The sequence below is a fragment of the Pteropus medius genome, unplaced genomic scaffold, assembly GCF_902729225.1.
Source record: "Pteropus medius unplaced genomic scaffold, Ma_sr-lr_union100, whole genome shotgun sequence".
In the NCBI taxonomy this organism is placed as follows: Eukaryota; Metazoa; Chordata; class Mammalia; order Chiroptera; family Pteropodidae; genus Pteropus; species Pteropus medius.
The window spans coordinates 26,949,086-26,970,798 of NW_024354502.1; the positions used below are offsets into that span (position 1 = coordinate 26,949,086).

Below are 21,713 nucleotides of genomic sequence, written 5' to 3' on the forward strand. Positions count from 1 at the left end.
TCCATATGTCCTTCCAAGATTACTGAGAATGTGGCATTTCGCTCAGATGAAGAACCAACTCATTTACACACAGATGGTTGGATGTCATTTCACTCAAAAAGAGTTGTTCTGAAATTGTTTGACTGCACAACCAAATAGATAGCCTGTTGCCCATAGCCACAAAGGATGTAACTTCCTCCAGGTCACAGAGAAAGTGAGTAACAGAATCAGATCTAGAATTCACATCTTCTGAAGAACCATGTTGTGACCCCAGCCTTCTCCCTCCGTTTATTCATTTGCATCCTATGAGTCAGCATCTAAGTGGTTAGCTAACCCCTGTTCTTAGAATCACACATTGTTATTACACCTGGCATTAGGTCTCATAATCTACTGAACTCTAATTCCTAGAATCATTGCCATGTGATCATGACATCATAGAATTCTGACAATTCAGTTTCCTGATGTTTCTAACCAAGCTGCAAAATGATAGTGGTGAAGACCTGGGGAAAACATCCTGCACAACTGAGATCCAAGCTGCGTTTATTCTTTCCTCCTTCTTGACCTTCTTCAGTGGACTCCTCATCTTATTCATTTTCAGAATAATCTGGAAGATCATAAAAAAATGGCAAAACATCAAGGGAACAGGAATTCTTTTGGTTAGTTTCCTTATTTGGGATCCCACTGTATGAAGATCAAAGACAGGTTTGACATGTGTTTGTGTTTAGAAAACAAGGCGTCACTCAGTCTTCATAGGCTGGCAGGCACAGCCATCCTGATCTGGTGCCTTGGAAAGGGCCTGATCCTACTTTAGGGTGAGAATCAGGACCCCAGGCCGCTATTCCAAGGGCCTCAGGTACAGGGCCAGGCCTCCTCTCTCACCACTTAGAGAAGAACTCTCTTGTATGGCTGCTGATGAATGTTAGCTCTGGAAACAGAGGTTGTTTTTCCAAAAAAAAAAAAAAAACACCCACAAACATTATGTCTATGCCTCTATTTTGAATTTTAAAATGACAATTGTGTTAGGTCCTATTAGGGGCAGAAATGAACACCAAAGTTAACCTCACTTTTGTAAATCAAACATTCATGATTACGCATTCACATGTGTACACTGCCTTTTGTATATCATGTTAACACAACACTGTTGCACATCCCAACACATGGATACTCATGCATACATACACATGCCATTCAGCCTCAAATACAGAGATACTTTTAATGCCACAAAAAGCTCTTCAAAAGTGGGTGCTATTAAATAACACCTGGCAAATGATGATGACAAGAAAAATGATATATTACCCAGATAAGACTTTGCTTAAGATCTTGAAATAAAACTCTCAAATGTTACGTAATGGCTCCTCTATAACTCTTCCTCCAAGGCAAAGAGCTTTATTATTCCCCGTGTAGTTTCCAATTTTTGTTTCCCAAACTTTTTTTCCTCTGATAGACTATAGTAATTTACATAACAGAACACATTTCATCTATTATAATGAATAATGAAAAGTTGCTTAAAACAACAATTCTGATATAAAATAACAGAATTTATAATAACTTGGTAACCTTTTAAGGTCATTAGCAATCTCATTATATGAAATTCAGGTTTCTGCATTTGAGAGGTATCCAGTATTAAAATTTATAGATTTTTGATGCTGAATGAGTTCACTCTATTATTACTAATTATTTCTAGATTAAAGAATTAATCAGTGACATAAAAATTGGGGTAAGAATTCTAGGGTACTGACTTCTTAACAATAGTACACAATAGGGACAGTGAATCTGCCTTCTTTCTTTTTTTCAATGAACAACTGAGTTGGAAGAATTATTTAATATTCTTATACTTCTGCTCTAGGAAATCTTCTTCCCCATTATATTCATTTGTTTGTAGTTACAAAAATATGAAAACATATTTGTCCATAAATATTTGCTGTGATTTTCACTTTTAGTTTGGATCTAATTCATGTCTACCCTTCAGTCCAGAGGTGCCTTTTATTTTCAAATAAGAAGCAAATGTTACAAAATGTTAAGAAATAGGGTCCAAGCAACCAACATTCTGCCCTTGAATATTGAGGACTTTGATAAAAATTGAGCAACTTCTCAATAATGTGTTATATTAATGTAAATTGAGAGTGCTGTATTTTTCTCTAAGCCTTTGGGAAAATTGGCCTAATACAAACATGTCACATATAAATTTTTTTAAGTTTTTTTTTTTTAATTTATTTGAAGGGAGTGTAATTTTCTCCTTAAATGCTCATTTTTAAAAAATTTACTACATTTGTAAGTATGGTTTTATTATATCTTGGGGCCAATTTGTTTTTCTGCAAAAGACCCCTCCAATTTTACAATGAAATACAAATGAGTGTTCTATATTAATGTCATATTGAATATCTTTTTAAAAATCAATTCTCAAGAATCTCAAGAATATACATGATGAGTCATAGATATTAGAGGGCAAATCATTGATCAATATAAGAACTCTTATCAAATAGTCACTTATGAGACTTCTCTTCCTACCACTCAAAAAATACGAATAGAGAAATTAGGTCATTTCATAGCCCTGAACTGAGCTTGTCAGAAGATCCAGTCAGCACAGTGTGGCCTGTCCTAATTTGCTTGTGTCTTTCTCAGTGGTAGTTCAAGGTCTTCAAGAGATATGGAGGCTAGTTTAGACTTTAGTCTTTCCTGATTGCCTGCTTATGAGCATGTCATTTAATTTCTCTACCTCGGTTTTCTTATCCATATAAAATGGTCTTAATCATACTTTGTCTACATCATAGGGTTATTAGAAATTTCAAATATAATAAGTAAAGGCATTTTATAAATGTGAGGAAGGAGTATAATTTCAGCAGGATATGATTCCAGAAAAGAAAGTAAAAGCAACATAAAATTGCTAAAACTTTCCTCCTCCTTTTTCTCTCAAAAAAGCAGATAGTTAAGTAATCGCCTAAAAATCAATTTGTAATCTTTTTTCTTTGCCCATGTATCTGGACAGAAAAGCATAAGAAACTCGTTTCTGGAGCAGAAAGAAGCATGCTGCTCCCAATCCTGATCATTAATGCCTGTTTGAAGGGTTTGGGATAAGAGTATCTAATAAAGGCATCATGAAAACAGTAGAATTCAAAGTTAAAAAGCTCTGCAGCAGACCAGAAAAATGCAAATCCAGTAAAATTCATTCCATGAAATATGGAATAAGCGACTTGGAGTTCCCTGGGTTGGAATGGACAAGGTGGGGTGATTTAGGGCTGATACCGCATCAGAAGGATCTATCAACATACATAAAACAAATTACTTTCTCGGAGATCTGGCTCACACTCAATTCCTTTCTCTTGCTTACAGGAACTAATCTTGTCCAAGAAAATCAATTTGAATCAGTCAAGAAATCTCTACCTCCATGGAGTATTTCGTGACCGTATAGAAATGTTGCTTTCAGCACAGACCGTTGTGGGGCAGGTGTTGGTAAGTACATTCTCATTGTTACCTTGTTAATAAAATTTAGCTATGAGAGTAATTATAGTCAGTATATGTGATTTTATCGCCCAGGTAAGCATCGAATGCTCCCTGGTGGCCTTATCTAAAATATCACTATCTCCCAATCACCATCTCGTGTCTACCCTCTCTATCCCTTATTTTGCCTGCTTTTTCTTCGGAGTGAATATAATTACTTGGCATTATGTTTTATATTTATTGTCAGTCTCTTCTCCAGGAGAAAAGCTTTATTAGGGCGAAGGTTGTATCCATTTTATTCTCTTTGTGTGGGTATCTGGCATATAGCAGAGGTTCAAGAAATGTTGATATTTAGTGGATCATCTGGCCTGAAATGTACAGATATTTCCCCTTCTTTAAATCCAATAGCCTCTTTTCTTAATAATACAAACTAGTCTTTTTTGCCCTTCTTTAATATTTATCACGTTACTTCCTATTTTAATCTGGATAACCTGGACATATTACAACTCAATCCGAACATCATCATCTTGGGGAAATCTTACCTTATCTCCATGTTAGGCTAAGAATCCATCTCTAAGCTTCTATAATATACATTGAACACTGTTATAAAATTATCTGTGCATATACCTCTCCCCCCAGTTTACTATGAGCTCCCATTTTATATCCCATTGCCTGGAAAAAGCAGATGCCCTATAAATGAATATTGCACTGATTATCATTTCAGTAGTAGAGTTTGATCTGAAACATTAAAAAATTGAAATCTGTAATTTGAGGGTATACTGCCATCAGATGGTAGTATGATGAAAGTAGACAAATGTGAGCTAAAGTTTATCCTTTGCTTTTTTTGTAATTAGTAAAAATATTGTTTTTTCTAGTTAATGTTTTTAATTCAGATATAATTAATTTTTCAAACTTATTTGGAAGTATATAAGTAAAATTTCTTTGATAAAATCTGCAGAGAATGTTGAATCATCTGGAAATGTGACTTTCTTTTCTTTCTAAAGTTTTGGTCTTTTTCTGAAATCCCTGTCTGCATGACCCATTAGAAAAGGATTTTGTGATTCTTTCCGATTATGTTAGGGATTTCTTGGTTAGCATTTCTTCAAATGTTCAAATCATGTTGGACTATATGATAATATCGGAAACAATGTATTAAAGGGGTGAGGCAGAAAAGAACTTATAACATCTACTAAATTTCCCTTTTTTATAAGCACACCAGTCATATTGGATCAGAGTCCATCCTCATAACCTTTCCTTAATTAACTTGAATACATCTGCAAAGATCCTATTTCCAAACAAGGTCACTTTCTGAGGTACTGGGGTTCAGGACTTCAACTTAACTTTTTGTGGGGACACAATTCAACACATAACCATTGTAATGATAAATGTAACCAACCTCAACCAAGATATGACATCATGAATACCAACCAGTATATCAAAAATATAACTTCAAGATAATTAATAAATAAAAAATACAAAAAAATTTTAAAAAGACATTAAAAACATGTAGATAGCAGGACCTTTAGTTTACTTATATCAAGACATACTAAATAAAAAATAATCATAATCATAAGACCGCAGTAGCTTAATTAATGAGAGAGCTGATCAAAATGATCAAACTCCATATGCTGAAAACAAATTAAACTTTCAAGAGTCTATAGACTATTTGTAAAAATTCAGCATATATTAGGCTACACACAAAAAAAATTCCAGTTATAAAACATACAAAGTAAAGACAGATGATCTTAACTGAACAGAGAGCAATAAACAGTTAAAAAATAATAATAACTAAACCCAGGAAAAAAGAACCAAAAACAAAGACCATGAAGCTAAAAATTTTTAAATATCTTTAATGACTCTTGATTTAAATGGTAAAGATAATGAAAACACTACATGTCACCTGCAACTAAAGATGAGAGTGGTTCTGTGTTAAATGCATAACAATAAAAACATTTCAATAATAAAAATAATTAAAATAAATGAATTAAATATCAACCTCAAAAAGTTAGAGAAATAAAATACATTAAATCTAAGCAGAATAAATACAAAAAGAGATTCAGAAATTAATGAATTAAAAAACAGCTGATTATTTGAAATAAACAATAAAATAGAGAAATACATAGCTAATCTAAGCAAGGAAAAGAGGGAAAAAACAGAAATACTTCTGAAATAAGACATTACAATGAGAGAATAAGATAAAAAGGAATTTGAAAAATGTGTTTGCAATTAAATTTGAAAATTGGATAATTCCTTAGGATAATATAAATTACCAAAACTGACCACAAAAGACAAAATAAACTGACCAAATATCTAGAAGAATTAAAGATGTAGTCAAAGACCTAGTTGTCATAACTACCACCACCCTTTCTCCTCCTCTTCCTATGGGAGATCTAGATGATTTCAAGGTCTAGTCAATCAAATCTTCAACAAGTGAATTTCTCTAATACTAATTAAACAGTCTCAGGACATAGAAAATACAATATAAATGAATGAATGAATGAATGAATGAATGAATGAATAAATAAATAAATGAACAAAAAACTCCTTACTTTTCATTTTCAATGAAGGCATGGTATGTATATCAAACCCCTCAAAGATAGCTAATCAGAAATATCCACAAACTATTGTATTTAATGCTTTGGGGAAAGATTCATGGCTAACTACGCAGTGGAAGAAGAATAAAAAGAAGGTGGAGGAACAGGAGGATAGGATGGTGGGGTGGGGGTAGGGAGAAGGAAAAGGAAAAGAAGAAAGAAAAGAAAAAGACAAAATAAGGAGGAAGAGAATTTCAAAAATCAGAGGGAAGAAATATTATCTTCAAAACAGGATACCTTCTAGAGATTAGGACACGGCAAATTATCATTCAACTTAATGGGTTTGTTGTTTTAGTTATCACAAGGTACGTTTTTATAACCATCTATGGGGGCTTTTCTTCTTAATTTAATTCCAAATGTAGTCCTAGTCCCAAAACCCTCTGTTCCTTTTGGGGGAAGGAGAAGGGCGGAGGGATGCTGTTAATTGTGTAATCAACTGTTTCTCTGTTACTCTGATGTGCAGTCTTTTCTGTGAATGTGTAATCCTTCCTGTAGATAAGTAAATAAGCCCTTAGCTAGAGCAACAGTTGTCAATATTAGTATACAGAACAACTAAATGAGCAAAGGAAGGATCACGATTCATTTGGAAATGAAAAAAGAATATTTCAAATATGATACTGGGAAAATAGACGATTATTTTCTTGGGTTTTGCTAACTTTTGTAATACAATGCTACTTGTAGAAAAAATTAGAAAACATAAAACATACTAGAAATTATCAGTCTCTTCATACTTTATATTCATTGTTTATATTAAAAACCTTTTCTACCACCTTGAGATGCTGTATCTGCATCTATTTTTTCATTATTTCATATTTTATCTTTAATATACCATCGAGCATCAGGAATTCATTTTGTTATATAGTATCAGACTATGCTTTAGAAATCTTTATCATATAAATAAAGACAAGATTGGTAGGAAATACTTAACAATATTTACATTGATTATTTCTAGATGATTACATTGTCTGTCTCTTTATACACATGGTAAAATATTCAAAAAGTATCAAAGAAGACATAGTAAAAATTAGTTTCTTTCTTACCCCTATCTCCATCCACTACTACCAGTTTCTTCCTTCAAACCTGCAGATTCTCAGCAACATTATTAGATACATTTTCTCTAGGTGTTTAGGCAACCTAAGACGTTTCTTCTCTTCTATAAGTTGTATCTATAGAATTTAAGTTTTGAAATAATAAAATGTTTTATTCCTTCTGGCATTTGTTTAGAATAGTAAAGTGAATAACTAATGGAGCCAGTGGAGGTAACATTAGATCTGAATTTCAGGTTAGTCCACTGATCTCATGTCTTCAAATTGGAATATACCCACTGGGAAGAAGGGGAAAGGGGTTCCAACGGGTTTCTGAAGGGCCAGCAGTTACCGCCAGTTCTCCAACTTTCATAGATCTTATTAAAAGAGATCTGAGGATTCATTATGTTAGTTCACCTATCATATTTTTGCAATCCATTTTACAAAAGAGAGGTACTATCATCTCCTTTGAGAAGTGAAGAGTCTGATGCATAGAGATAAAATGTAAAAATTATAAAATGGGGAAGAAAAATACTCTATAGGTAGTTTATTTCAATGAATAAATGAGTTAATACATAAGATGCTGAACTTTAGCAATGATTCCTATCCATAAATACACAGATTAATTTTAAAAATCTATCACATTTGAATGAATTTCCAATATGGTTTTACTTTTTGTTTGCTAATTATCAGAATTTATAATATAGTTACATTGCTTTAATCAAATGTGTCTTAACAACTGTAATAATAATTCAATCCAGAGGAAATTTTAAAAAATATAGAGACAGGTGTCATAAAATTTAGATTATTTTAGTTTTTTGCACCTATCTTGAGATTTCAAACCTGTTTTCCCCATTTTTCCACTCAATTACTATTTCTTAGAGGTGTTAAGCAGTAATTACTGAATCAACATGACATATCAAGATGATCCTAAGTGCAGGTTTTTGCAAATCATGCTGGTATAATCGTTAATAGAGTCTCTTGCACTCTTAAAAGTTGATGTGTGCAGACAATAAATAATAGAGCCACCTTTGTATTTCAAAGGCACAGGACATTTTCCAAAGAAAGAGCCATAGAGAGAATTCAACTTTGAAGGTGTCCTTGACTGCTCCATTGATTAAACTCCACCTTTGGTTAGAAAGAATACTGTTTTTCTCTCTCTACTCCTAAATTACACCATTTCCTCTCATGATGGGCTATGACTTCCCTCTTTGGGTCTCACTTAGCCTTACTGGAGATATATATACTTCAGTTGTCTCATGATACACATATATTTTTATCAGTAGTCTCATGATATATATATATATATTTATGGATAATTGATATTTTTCTTATCTTTAATTTCAGTGTGCTTTCTTTTCCTATTTATTTTGTTTAATTTTATTTTTCCCTCTCAAGTCAGTTCTAATGAATGGTAATACTATGTCACATGTTGCCTACCTGTTAAGAGTGAGATTTTTTTTAATAAGCTTTTACTTTATACTAAATCCGTTTCTTTTTTTGCCATCCAAAGGTCCACTCTAAGCTTGGAGAAAAATTGACTAGATGGGCCCTGAGTGTATTGGGAGAAATTCCCAAATGGACATATGGGGCAGGGGGAAGTTCTAGCCCCTAAAGAAAGAAAGATTAACAAACAATATACATATTGCTCCACCTTGCGAAGCTTGCCTTTAAAAAGTAACGTCTTAACCCACAGGTTATTTTTTCAATGTGTCAATGGCTTACATTGTTTCTTGTGGCAGAGGGCCCTGGGCTCCTTCTGGAGCCACAACTGTTCTTCTATCACCAGAGGTAGTGAGCCAGGGCTGGGCAGTGAGTGGTTGGCCTCTGCCATCTTGTGCAGGTACTACTTCTTGATCACCCTCGCCGGTTGTGGAAAGCCTCCAGCAGCTCATGTGACAGCTTCTCGGGCACCACCATCTGCAGTTACTTCTCCCTGCACTTTGTAATCATCCCCTTAAAGGCCAAGAAGCACTACACTGGTCAGCGAACAACACAAGAATCCAGCAGAAAAGGCCACCCTTGAGGATGGGTGCCAGCCCATCCCAGGCTCACGGTTCTTCAGTGCTTGGTGGAAAGTAGTATAGGAGTTATGTTAGACAGTTGCCTGTAACTCTGCAGAAGCAGCACGGTTCTTCTCAAATTGCTTCTTTTTTCACAGCTTCCTGAATCTGTGCCATAAGGGTTCTGGCCAGAACTTTGTTTCCTTCCAAATCATCCAGTTGGTCAATTACTGATCACTGGGTCTCCAAACACAGATTTTACCTATTTTCATCGCTGGGGCAATTTCAATGAACTGACTCTTCCTGAAGTCTCACTTATACTTCCTCTTCAGTCAGTCCTGCCAAGGGCTTGTGGTCATACCCTTGTCAACCTAAGGTTCCTTTACTCAGTTCTCTGGCAGCTCCACCTGGTCTGGCTCAGCACCTTGCACGCCCAGTGCCAGGCCCCACCACGCTTGCACAGCCTTCATCGTGGACAACTATGACGGCTGGTCTAATGCTTCCGGCTTCTTCAGTTGATTTAATTTACAAAAATTTTCCCCTCAGACTACTACTTTGGCCGTATCTCATTTGGCAAGTAATGTTATGTTCTTATTTTTATTAATGCCTAATTTGCCTTTAAGATTTTTTAAATTTTATTTTAATTTCTTGTTTAAGACATGATCTATTGAGAGGAATGTTGTATGCTTTTATCTTTTAGTTAGAGTGGCTGTTTTTTCTACTTTAGTAAAATTTATGGACCAAGAATACCACTGCCTTTATGATTTCTAGTTTATGGAATTTATGGGGAAATTTTTTGTTACCTAGTACATGATCAATTTTTATTACTATTTAATGGACTTTTGAAAGAATATGTGCTGTATTATCTGTTTGTTATATAAGCACTATTAATTTTGTGATATATATTTTCCATATCTGCAATTATTTGCTCACTGATTGAAAGGGCATGCAAAAATTTTTCATTTATGATTTTATAGTTTTATCAAATATTACATTTTTGACATATTTTGAATTATATATCTTAAGTATATATATGTTATATATCTTATATAACATCAATTAATGTGTAAAGTTATCTATTATGTTTTCTTGACTGTGTCTTTAATCAATATGAAATATCCGTTTTTGTCACATTCGGTGGAGTTTATTTTAGTTTTCTGGTGGGGCTGGAATATTTTAGAATACAATATTAATATGTAACATTTTCATTTTATTCATACTTCATTGAGATGTCTTTGCCCAGCTCTCTTTCAATCTTTCTGTCAATTATGTCTCTTATAAATATTATGTAGTTGGATATTGTTCTTTTATCAACTGTACATTTATTTGTTAATTTACCAGGGACATTTAATTATTCTCCTTACAGTCATCTATTTTATTGGTCTTTGTAATATTTAGAGTTTAAATTTGCTGCATAATAGAATATGTAATATCAGTCACTTTGAAAAACAAATGGGTGGTCTGTGACTTAAAAAAGGAAGAATGGGTATTGACACATGATGAAGAGCTGTCACAGTCTGAGTTCCTTATCTTACTGGAAAGGCAGAATTACATGGTGATAGTAAATTTTGAAACATGGACTCAAACATTGGCTCCTCCGCTTTCTACTGTGTAATCTTAGGCAAGTTAATTTTTCTAAATTGGATTTTATTCATATAATGTGAATAACCTCCTTAAAGTATTGTAGGGAGAGTTATGTATTACATGATAATACACGTAAACCATTCAGAGTATAAGAAGCACTGATCATTGGCTGAGATTTCTGTTTCTGATTTGTTATTTTTTATTAACTTTATTTATTTTTTTACATCTTTGACTTGGATAATTCCATTTTAATAGAATACTGTAGATGTGTTAGATAAATCTAATTCAAAACAAACTTTCCATTCTGTATTCCTCCATGTATCTCTGCATGTTTTATACATGTGTCCTCCTCTTACATGAAATCTTTGGCATGTTTTTCCTCTACACCATCTCTCCTTCCTTCCTGATTATTGAACTTATCTGAACATTCAGTTCTAAATTATTGTTATGGGTTTGTTTGTTTGTTTGTTTGTTTGTTTTTAGCATTATACATTTGGTAAGATTTTTTTACTTAATAATTGCTTTAGGGTTAAAGATTGCACTATTTTTACCTTTTATTAGACACCACTTTTTCTTAAGTATTTTAACTTTCTGAGTTTTTCCTTCCTTTTTTTTTTTTGAGTACTTCTCATATTCATTTATTAGGGAAAGTATGAATAGTATACTTTCTGAATCCTCGAATATCCAAAAAATGATTTTTTATTTTGCTCTCAGATGTGAACAGCAATTTGGTTGGGTGTAGGATTCTTCGCTTGCAATTTTTTTTTTTTTTCTAAAGTCTTAGCGAATGCTGTTTCAATGTCTTCTAACACTTAAGGCTACCGGCTAGATACTAAGCTCTTGTTTCTCAGCTCCAAATTCACCCTGTGTGATGTGAGGCCAGTGCTCAGCAATTACGTATCTTTTTTGTCAGCTCCCTTATTAAGTTCTGCCAACAGTGGGTATAATAGGAGACAGGAAGCCTAAAGGAGGGGAAGGGAACTGCTCCTTCCATGTTTTGTATCTCTGTTTTTCAGCCTCAGCTAACCAACATCTTTTCATTTCTGTAGCAGTACTTGGATCTTGTTTCTAGTTTCTTCTCAAAACTGCCAGAACCAGGCTCACAGCATCTCCTCAGAGGAACCATAACCAGCCAAGCCAGGGGCCCCTCTCCCAGGTCTGATACTCAGCTCCACAGGGCACCTCTTATAAAATGCAAAGTGTTGGTAATCCTGACCTCTTTTTGTTGATTTCTCACCCAGTACTGGGGTGTAGCTTCTTGCAGGTACACCTCTTTGATACCGTCCATATTCCCATTTTTGCGTTTCTAATCCTCCAATACTATTTAATAGATTTTTAGAATCTCACTTAGAACACTAATTGTAATTTTTTAAAGTTTAATTACATAGTCTATGCTAGCTCTTTCATTGGAGGTCTTTTTATCTATTTTCTCTGATCTTCTTATTTTCTCACACTTCCCATATAACTGTCAATTTTCCATTATCTGCTCATATTCATAAATGAAGATTTAGAGTTTTCATAATATCTCTTGTTAACTGTGTTGGCTTCTGTTTGTATTCTGAAGACACCCATAACTCCCTACCAACTAAATAGGAGGCTTTAATCCCCACTGTGGAAATCAAAGCATCAATTTGTGTGTTCTCCCACAAAGACAAACCTGAGGGATAATGCTGTGACCAACAAACAACTCTGCAGACTAAACTCTCTCAGGATGAGGTTCCAAATTTTTTAGTTTATTTTTCTCTGACTGGTTTGCAAGGTGTTTCTGAGAAAGAAGCATTGCTGCTGCTTAAGAGGTTCCTTCTAGACAATAGCTTGGCCTCAGAGCATCTCCTCGAAGGTCCCTCTGGCTTTGTCGCTCCATCTTCAATCAGCACCTCAGGGGGAGAGCTTTCTACCGCTGCCAAACAGCCAGCACTTCTGGATTTTGCCCCGCCAACCCAAGAGAAATTTACAGGTCCTCTCAGATTTATCTTCCATTTTTACTTGACCCACTAAACAGTGTTCACAAGCTTTTAGCTCCCAGTGACTTTTTTTGGTTTGGAATACATTTTGCTTTTTATTATATGTTATTTCTGGATTTTATTCTTTAGGTTTGTGGCATAAGATTGGTAATTTTCTTAGTTTCAATAAATCAAAACTTTTGTTTTTTTGTTAATTTCTATGGTTTAGAGGGTGTAAACTTGTCAATGTATGAAGAATTTATACTTGAAGAATCACTTATAAAGATTTAGTAAGGGATAAAAATAAGATCATATGTCAAGGGAAGGAAAAAGATTTCATACAAACTATTTATTAATAATTATCAATATGCTGATACACACACACACACACACACACACACACACACACACACACACATTCTCTCCTAACATTTTTCCTGAGCTGCGGATTACATTTCTAACTGAATCTCTTTGAGACCCACAAACTTAGTAATATCTCATCAATACTTTAGATGTTAAAATGTAACATAGTAAGAGCTGAGACCCTGAGAAAATAGATCTCAGTAACAACTACCATGTTGTAAGTGAGCTGCAACGCTGCCACTTAAAAAGAAATTGGAAGAAAACCAGTTGGAGGTCTCAATATGTTACCCTATCACACATAAATTAGGATACACTGGAAATAAAAGGATTTTTAGAGCAAACTCTGTTATGGCAGAGACGTGGGAGGGCTTTTTTTTCATGTCAAGTCTAAGGACTGAAGTTTAAGAGAGAGCACTTAGAAATTTCAATTTACATCTCTTCGAACTTTGGGGACACAGAGGCCTGACATCTGGTTCATTTGTGATAAGGGACTATCCAGCTAGCAGCTCTGTGACAGAGAAGTTGTCACACTGGAGATATTCCGTCTTTCCAGTGTTTGTTGGGGCAAAGAATGTTTGAGCTGGCCCATGGACCTGATGTGGGTGAAATGCTAGAGTCTTCTCTTACCTGCTTAAGAAGGCATTTGGAGGATAAGGAATATAGCAGAATACAAGAGTGTGAGGTGTACTGAGGAAAGATTTGTGAGCAATTGGTGAGGGAATACGCTTTCACCCAATTCCAGGAAACCACAGATCGGACACTTAGCAATTAAATATGACCAAGACTGCAACCCTTCTGCCCTCCTCCTTGTGTTTCTGATCGCCTTTACTTTGCTCTATTTTTCTAGCATGTATCTTCTAACATATCATATAAGTTATATATTGATTGTCTTTATCGATTGACTAGACTCTAAGCTCCATAAAGGTGGAATTTTTGTATATGTTATTCACTAAAATGTCCCAATCACCAGAATAATACTTGGATTATGATAGGTACTAAAAAAATATTTGTTGAATTTGAATATGAATTGAATTGGGATCTCCAAAAAACAATGAAACAACTCATGAACAATTCTGGAGAGGCCTAGTCAGTGGGAAACTAAGATTAAAAATTCAAAAGAAGGTTAATAAAGAAGAAACTGACCACTTGCCCAAAATACATAACCTTTCTAAGGGACACCTGAGCTAGGAGGGAGTAAAGCTTTAATTATTAATAAAATTCAGTTTTATTGTTACTACTAAACTGGACTGAACACATTAAAGAAACAAATGGTTTGGAAACTAGAAATAGCTGGAAGAATGTTCGCTTACCTAAAGTTGACCTGAAAAGTCATGGGGGCTGTGGAAGATTTCATCTAAATGCATCTAGGGTTTTGAATGGGTAAATTTCTAATTATATTCTACAAGCTCCGCTTATTTTATAGACCAGATACGTTGGTAGGTTAAAAGCACTCATTTTCTTTTTTTCACTTGTAGTATTTTTCATCCTCTCAAAATTCTCACCATCTTTTAGACCCTTTCTTCCACAATATGATGGACAATTCAACTCCAAAGTCTATATGCAATAGCCATCATTTTCTAGCACGTAACAAAATACATAACACATATAAAAGCACTTAATAAATGTTTGATGTGTGAATGAGTGAATAAATGGTAGGACTTCTTGAGATCAGAAAGCTTTAGGAGCAGCAGGAAGAACAAACTCTTTATTATGTAGTGTGTGAGAGTTAAAATTAGGTAAATAAAATGGGTGGATACATGTTCATTTATTGAATACCCAGTAAAGTTCCAAGAATGAATGAATAAATGAATGAATGCTAACATAAATGAAATGTGTGAAAAAATGACTACATATATATAGGCGAAATGAAAACAAAAGCAGATTTGTTTATTCATCTATATTCATGTCAATAAAATGAATTTTTACCTTTGTCTCTGTTTTCTTTTCCTCAGATGATCCTTGTCTTTGTACTAAGCATCGGGTCTCTTATAATCTATTTCATCAACTCTACTGAGTGAGTAAAACCCCTACTCACCTTTGTCTGAGATATTGTATCATTAGGTTGCCAGCTAATTTTGAATTTTCTGTCAGGAAAAATGGTTAATACACTTTCAAATATATTCACATACACAAGCTCATAATAAAAGGAAAAGTGTTTAGTTCTCACCCAGGAAGCACTAAAAGCAACTCCACAAAAAATACGTGAATTGCCTCTGCATCCTGCCATGCTACATTGCTAGAGACTAGGGTGCTATGCACAGATCTACTCTCGGGCCTCTGGGACTACAAGCTTCCAGCTGCCATCTCCTCCCTTGGACCACTTATGAGGGCTTTGTTTGCCTTTGAATTCTTTAGGTGTTGAAGCAGAAGTTCTGTAGACATTTCAGGGTTTCTCATAGGTTTCAAACAACTTAGGGTGGTCTTGGGAAAGGAACATGCTAGACCTTACCTGAGATAAAGGAGCAAATTATTATCTGCTCTTCTCTGAAGGTATTCCCTTCTTCTATGCCAAAGTGAAGACAGTTTCTTGGGCACAGCCCAGTCTAATCTGAACTCCATGCTGATTCTCTGAGAATTACTTTGGATTTTCATCTGAGATAAAATTGGAATTGCAGGGCCACAAAAGACAGGTAGCTTTAGAGATCCTAGGGAAAGTGTAGTCTTTGCTTTGTGAATGCCTTACTGATCTTCTAGGAAATTTTCTTTGAATTTGGCTTGGGGTCAGTCCACTTGACCTAGAGTAGCTCTATATCAAAAGGGTATAGAAGCCAAAATGTCCTGCCTGGGTAAATGGTATGGAAATCAAGAAGAACTACATAATCTCTTAGCTTCTGAATCCACGTTGGTAAAACAGAAATAGAAGCAATAAACTCTGTGAAAGGAAGAGCAGGTATTTTCCTGTTATTTTCAGCTCCGTGCACAGTCAGGTGGTTTAACTCATACATACCTCTACTCCCAAGAGGAAAGAATTTCCTCGAGATATAAACTTAAGTATCTGGATTGACCATTTATGATGAATAAATAAAAAATTGCCTACCTTTTTCTTTATGTGGTCCTATATAGACACAGCTTTTAAAATGTACATCTTTATAAACTCTCCTTGTTTCTTTTCTAGCCCAGTTGGAAGCTGTTCTTCGTATCAAGACAAAACCATCCCTATTGATTTGACTTTCAATGTTTTCTTTAGTTTCTATTTTGGATTAAGAGTAAGTACCTACTGAAAGTGGGAGTAAATGGATAAAAACAACTGGTGCAAAATAAAGAGATTTGTGTGTGCCTTGGTTATGCAATTGGCCTATGTTTTCAGGCTCTAAAGTTAGAGTGTCTGTTCCCTAAATTGTTAAATGTATAATAAGATGTAATAACTCTCTCCTGCACCTGAAACTATAAACCAGGCCAAAAATGCCAACACAAATGAAAATGATTCCTTTTGTAAATATCATCATCCTGTCATACTGTCCTCCTTATTGGCTTCTCACCTCCCACTGAGAAAGTTGTACTAATAATCAGTCACAAGCTAGCAGAACCTGAACAACAATCCTCTGAAAATGTCATTAGCTCCACTGATGGCATATGTGCCATATAACTATATAAAATACTTTTATATATTTGTTTCATTTATGTTTCACTCATATATTAAATAGTTTTTTCATTCCACAGGCCTTTATTGAGGACCCATCCTAGATCTAGATTTCAGTGTATTTATCCATCCCATGTTTGTAGGAGACTTTATATATACATATAAAAATATGTTATATATATATTTAATGTATATTTCCTTGACCATCCTTCAAAACTTACTCTGACACACTGATGATCAAAAGCTTTTTACAGCAGACTCTCCCTTCTAGAAATGCTTCTTTCTTAATTTAAATAGGGAAGTTTATAAACACAGGCGTTGGCCCGCCAAACTTTTAGGCAGCCGTACCTTTTCCATTGAAGACCATCCTAAATCATGTATCCTCGTTGCTCACAAATAGGGAGTTTTCTCTCTCTCTCTCTCTCTCTCTCTCTCTCTTTCTCTCTCTTTCTCTCTTTCTCTTTCTTCTCTCTAATGTTAGAAAGCTCTAGAAGCAGCCCAAAGGTCAAAATGTTTACTCTGAAGCATGAGAGTTGAGCTCTGGCAAGTAAAATGGCTTCATGTTCATTTATTGAATACCTACTAAAGGTACAAACTTTATATCTACATAAATATATACATATCTATATATCTATATAAATATATACCTAGATAGTGATATAAATATATATATGTGTATATATGTATGTATATAATAGAATGAGATCAAAGTTTCAGTTGATGAATGAACTGTAGCCAAATAAAGCCACTCTTGTGTTCACTTTAGAATTCTTGAGGGTAACAGAATTTGGGGGCTTTTCTTTCCATTTCATAGTTTTTGGCAGCTGATGACAAGATCAAGTTCTGGATGGAGATGAATTCAATTGTAGACATCTTTACCATCCCACCAACCTTTATTTCTTATTATTTGAAGAGTAATTGGCTAGGTAAGTATATCGTGGGAATAAGGAACAATCTCTAAAAAAAGCCTCAACATTCATTCATAAGTATCCTTCATTTTCCTTAAATGCCAAATGCCATTTAAAAAAAATTTCCTCACTGTAATTGTATGGTTTTATAATATATTTTCAGAACCCTTTTTTTAAAATCTCAGTACTTAGCAATGCAATGCACCTGATGCACAGTCGATGTCAATGTTTCTTTATTGTTAATGGACTAGCTCATTCACAGCTTAAGAGGAAGGCCCCAGCATCCCTCCCCTTATGGTACCTTTATGCTGGGATCCCACGTGGACTTGGCAGCGAGAAACAGCCTCCTTTGGTCTTTAAAAGCTATAAATCATCATATCCAGACATGCTGTAGCATGTTAGAGATTTACTTAATTAGTAACTTAGTCTTTAAGGTGGACGTATTGACAGTGCATGGACATTTTTTGGCTTTTATCAGTTTTTATGTAATTGTATATTTATTATCTATAAAATATTCCTTGCCTTAGTTATTATCAAACTATGTAAAGTAAAGCATCATACAAACACTTAGGAACATATCATAGAAATTCTACAGTCAGGAACTTAAGTAGTTTATGGATAATTTGCTTTCCATTCTAAAGAAGAGTTGAGTAGTGCTTATTATATGCTTTATATTAGCTCAACAACCTTATGAGGTAGGTACTAGTATAATTCCCATTTTACAGATGAGGAACAAGAGAAGTTGAAGGGATTGCTTTAGATTACAACAGCTATTAAGTGTCAGGGTCAGGATTTGAACTAGAGCACATGCTTCTTAACCTAGGATATAATATAATATAATATAATATAATATAATATAATATAATATAATATAATATAATATAATATAATATAATATAACATAACATAACATAACATAACATAACATAACATAACATAACATAACATAACATAACATAATATAATATAATATAATATAATATAATATAATATAATATATTTGAGCATTTCAGGAACAGATTGTAAGCACTCCCAATTGTGTTATATTTCAGACCACTCCCTGGAGTAACCCTCTCTTTTGGCAGCTTTCTCCTTTCAATTGCTTTGTAGGTTTAAGGTTTTTAAGAGCGTTGCGGCTGCTAGAACTCCCTAAAATCTTGCAAATTCTGAGAGTCATCAAGACCAGGTAAATGCTAGCCTCACTTATTGGTTTGGATTAGAATTTAAAATGTTAACTGAACTTTGAATCCAACTCGTTTCTTATCAGAATTCCAGTACAGAAATCATGAAATCCCACAGCTTCCAAGATGTTATTTGCTCACTTTTTTTCTCATCGTAGTTACATTGCACACTGAAAAGTTTGCAATCATTTTGAAGCTTTTGTTTCTTCTTTGTTTTGTAGAGAGTGTGTAAGTGCATTTAGTCTTTAATTCCCTCCCTCCCCCAACCACCCAAATGAAAAATCAAAGCAATTCAGAAGCTTTGGTTCTATACATTTGCTATTATGAATTGTATCTTCCCTGGCTAGGAATGTAAGAAAATTCCTCCGAACAGGGGAGCTGTCCAGTGTCAGCAGTGAACTATTGCTTACAGAAATAGAGAAACTCCAATGTCTCAAGAAACAAGCAAACAAAAATCCAAACCACCTTTGAGCAGCAATACTTCTAAAGTTTTAAGCAGTTTGGTCTTATGTTACCTACTCAAAATCTCTATGCCTCTAACTTTCTCACTAGAAGTATCAAATATTGCAAACCAGACAGATTTCATTGCTAAATGTTTATGCATGATGGAGAAGTTGAGATGGGAACATGCTATTCTTGTATGACAGGTGGCCCTGCTTGAAAACCACAGAGATTTCAGCTAAACTCTAGGGCTTTATTTAGGAGACAGGAACTTGTCTGATTCTCTTCACACAAAGATCCTGGTATGAATTTAGCAATACGAGATCACATTTTTGTGATCTACTCAAAATTTCATTTTGGAAGCCTATTCTGGATTTTCAGGATACTGTATTTGTACTATTACTTAGATAATGTAACAATCTATTACATTTATTTTATGATGATACACTTATATTTTGAAAAGCAATATACTATCAGGCTAGTGGATATCATAGAAAAATATAAGCTTTTGAACAAATGTGTGTAAGTGGGTGTGTTTTAGAGCTGCTCATACTCTAATGTGTATACGAATTAAGCAGAGAAGTTTGTAACACTGTGACTCTGTAGATAAGGGGTGCAGCCTGGGATTCTGCATATCTAATACACTCCCAGGTAAGCATATCAGTGCTTCAGGTCTGTGAACCACACTTTGAGTAGCAAGATTTTCAAGGTGAGATATTTGAGTTGTTCTGGAACCTGTCAGAACCCAACAGTTCTTTGTCTTTCTTCCTCCAGCAATTCAGTGAAGTTTTCCAAACTGTTATCAGTAGTTCTCAGTACTTGGTTCACAGCTGCAGGATTCATTCACCTGGTAAGCATCTCATCAAACATGATAATTTTGTGGGCCAGCATGAATGCCTTTACAAAATGGAGGTAATCCTCATGAACTCTTGTCTTCATCACTGTAACTAATGTGAGATTTATTGTTTTACTTCCCTTTTCTGGATTTTTCTCCAGCCTCATATTTCTGACAAATAGGTATCTCCCACACTCTTTTAGCTTTCAAAACCTGCTCGTAGAAAGGGATCTAATAAGCAATAAGAAAAATTTATCACTATATCTTCATAAGAGTTTCAACATTTTAAAAAAAAGAACATAGAGTCCAATAAATGAAGCCAAGGAGAGAATTTCACACATAAAAACTGAAGAATTGTGTGGTAGGTGTTCTTGAGTTGCAAAAGGAAGCTTTGAGGCTTTCTTGGTTCTCCTAATGCAGAAATTGAAATGGGATGTCAAAAGACTACATAGTCCTTTGAGAAAAGAAAAACAAAACAGACAAATTAAAATGATAACTAGAAAAAAGAAAAATTGTCAAGCACCAAATGCAAACTGTGATACAAATCTCAAGGAATCCGAAAACAGCCAAATCTTTTCTTGGGCACTCAAGCAAGAGAGATTTTTCTTAAAAAAAAAAACAAAAAACAAAAAAAACTTTCACAGCAGTAGAGTCAAGGCCTGGGATCTAGAGGATTGGACCTTGGGGCATGAGTGTAACAGGGGAAAAGCAATTATCAGTGTCCCTGTAGAGACCTGTTGGCTATCACAGAATAGTAGGAAAGAGAATGCTAAAGGAGAAACCATGGTAACAGGACTTTTTTTAACCTTCAATAACAGCTCCAATTAGGAGCTCCCATACTAAATGTGGCCTACAAGCGTATACATATATATTTTTTATTTCTATGTAATTTTTATTTCTTTTTAATTAAATTGAATACATCATATGTATATTGCCTTGTGTGTTCACCCCCCAAAGTCAAATCTTCCATTACCACGTATTTGATCCCCTTTACCCTTATCTACAACCTCCCCTCATCTCCTTTCCTCTGGTAATGACTAAACTGTTATCTATGTCTATGACTTTCTGTCTTGTTCATTTCACTTAGCATGATAATCTCAAAATCCAGGATGCAAATGGCAGAATTTCATCTTTTCTTATGGTTGAATAATATTCCATTGTATTTTATTTGATCTAGTTAATAAAATAGAAAATACATTTTATTTTATTTTCTATTTTTTGACTGCTTGCTAACTTTTATGGAGAACTCATATAAAACCCCTGATTTCTAGATTCTTTGGGAAGATACAAGGTTCTAGCAAAACACTCTCCCAAGGCCACCAATAGTCCTAGTTGAAGACTAGCTGCTCCCTGTAAATAGAATGTGCTCCTGGGTTGGACACAGTCTCTGTCAGTCTTGTTTGAATCATTAAATATTTTTGCTTGACCCTTCTAAGCATGTGAACATGTGTCTTTGTTGATTGGATAACCAGTCACCCAGGCAAGGAGACTTGTGACTTAAAGGAATCCACTGTGAGTCATCTGGAATGTTAAAAACATAGAAGAGCTATATTCTAGAGCAAAGAAAATAGCAAATTTGTTGAGATGACATTTGAAATAACAAATCAAAATAAAAGTGATTATCCCAAATCACTATGTTTCCATATTCACAGTGTCCTTTAGCTAAAAGTTGATACCATTTAAAGGTGAGTATTAATCAGAAAGTAGTAAATATAGTGCTATCCTTAAATTCTGCCAGAAATAACAAGAGGGTATAATGGAGAGCAGAGAGACATCAGTATAACAACAGTTACCTACTATAACAGTTATAAGAAAAACAATTACAAGATCATTTGCCCA

General features: G+C 34.5%; 1 protein-coding gene across 1 annotated transcript in view; it reads left to right on the plus strand.

Annotated features, from left to right (window-relative positions):
- Positions 1 to 440: 440 nt before the first annotated feature.
- Positions 441 to 21,713, plus strand: part of KCNU1 (potassium calcium-activated channel subfamily U member 1) — a 108,056-nt gene continuing 86,783 nt past the window's right edge. Inside the window, exons 1-7 of the mRNA XM_039853756.1 lie at positions 441 to 635; positions 3,310 to 3,429; positions 14,882 to 14,943; positions 16,045 to 16,135; positions 17,324 to 17,435; positions 18,528 to 18,603; positions 19,814 to 19,889. Of these exons, the coding sequence (XP_039709690.1) occupies positions 441 to 635; positions 3,310 to 3,429; positions 14,882 to 14,943; positions 16,045 to 16,135; positions 17,324 to 17,435; positions 18,528 to 18,603; positions 19,814 to 19,889 (732 nt within the window). The remainder of the gene's footprint in view (positions 636 to 3,309; positions 3,430 to 14,881; positions 14,944 to 16,044; positions 16,136 to 17,323; positions 17,436 to 18,527; positions 18,604 to 19,813; positions 19,890 to 21,713) is intronic.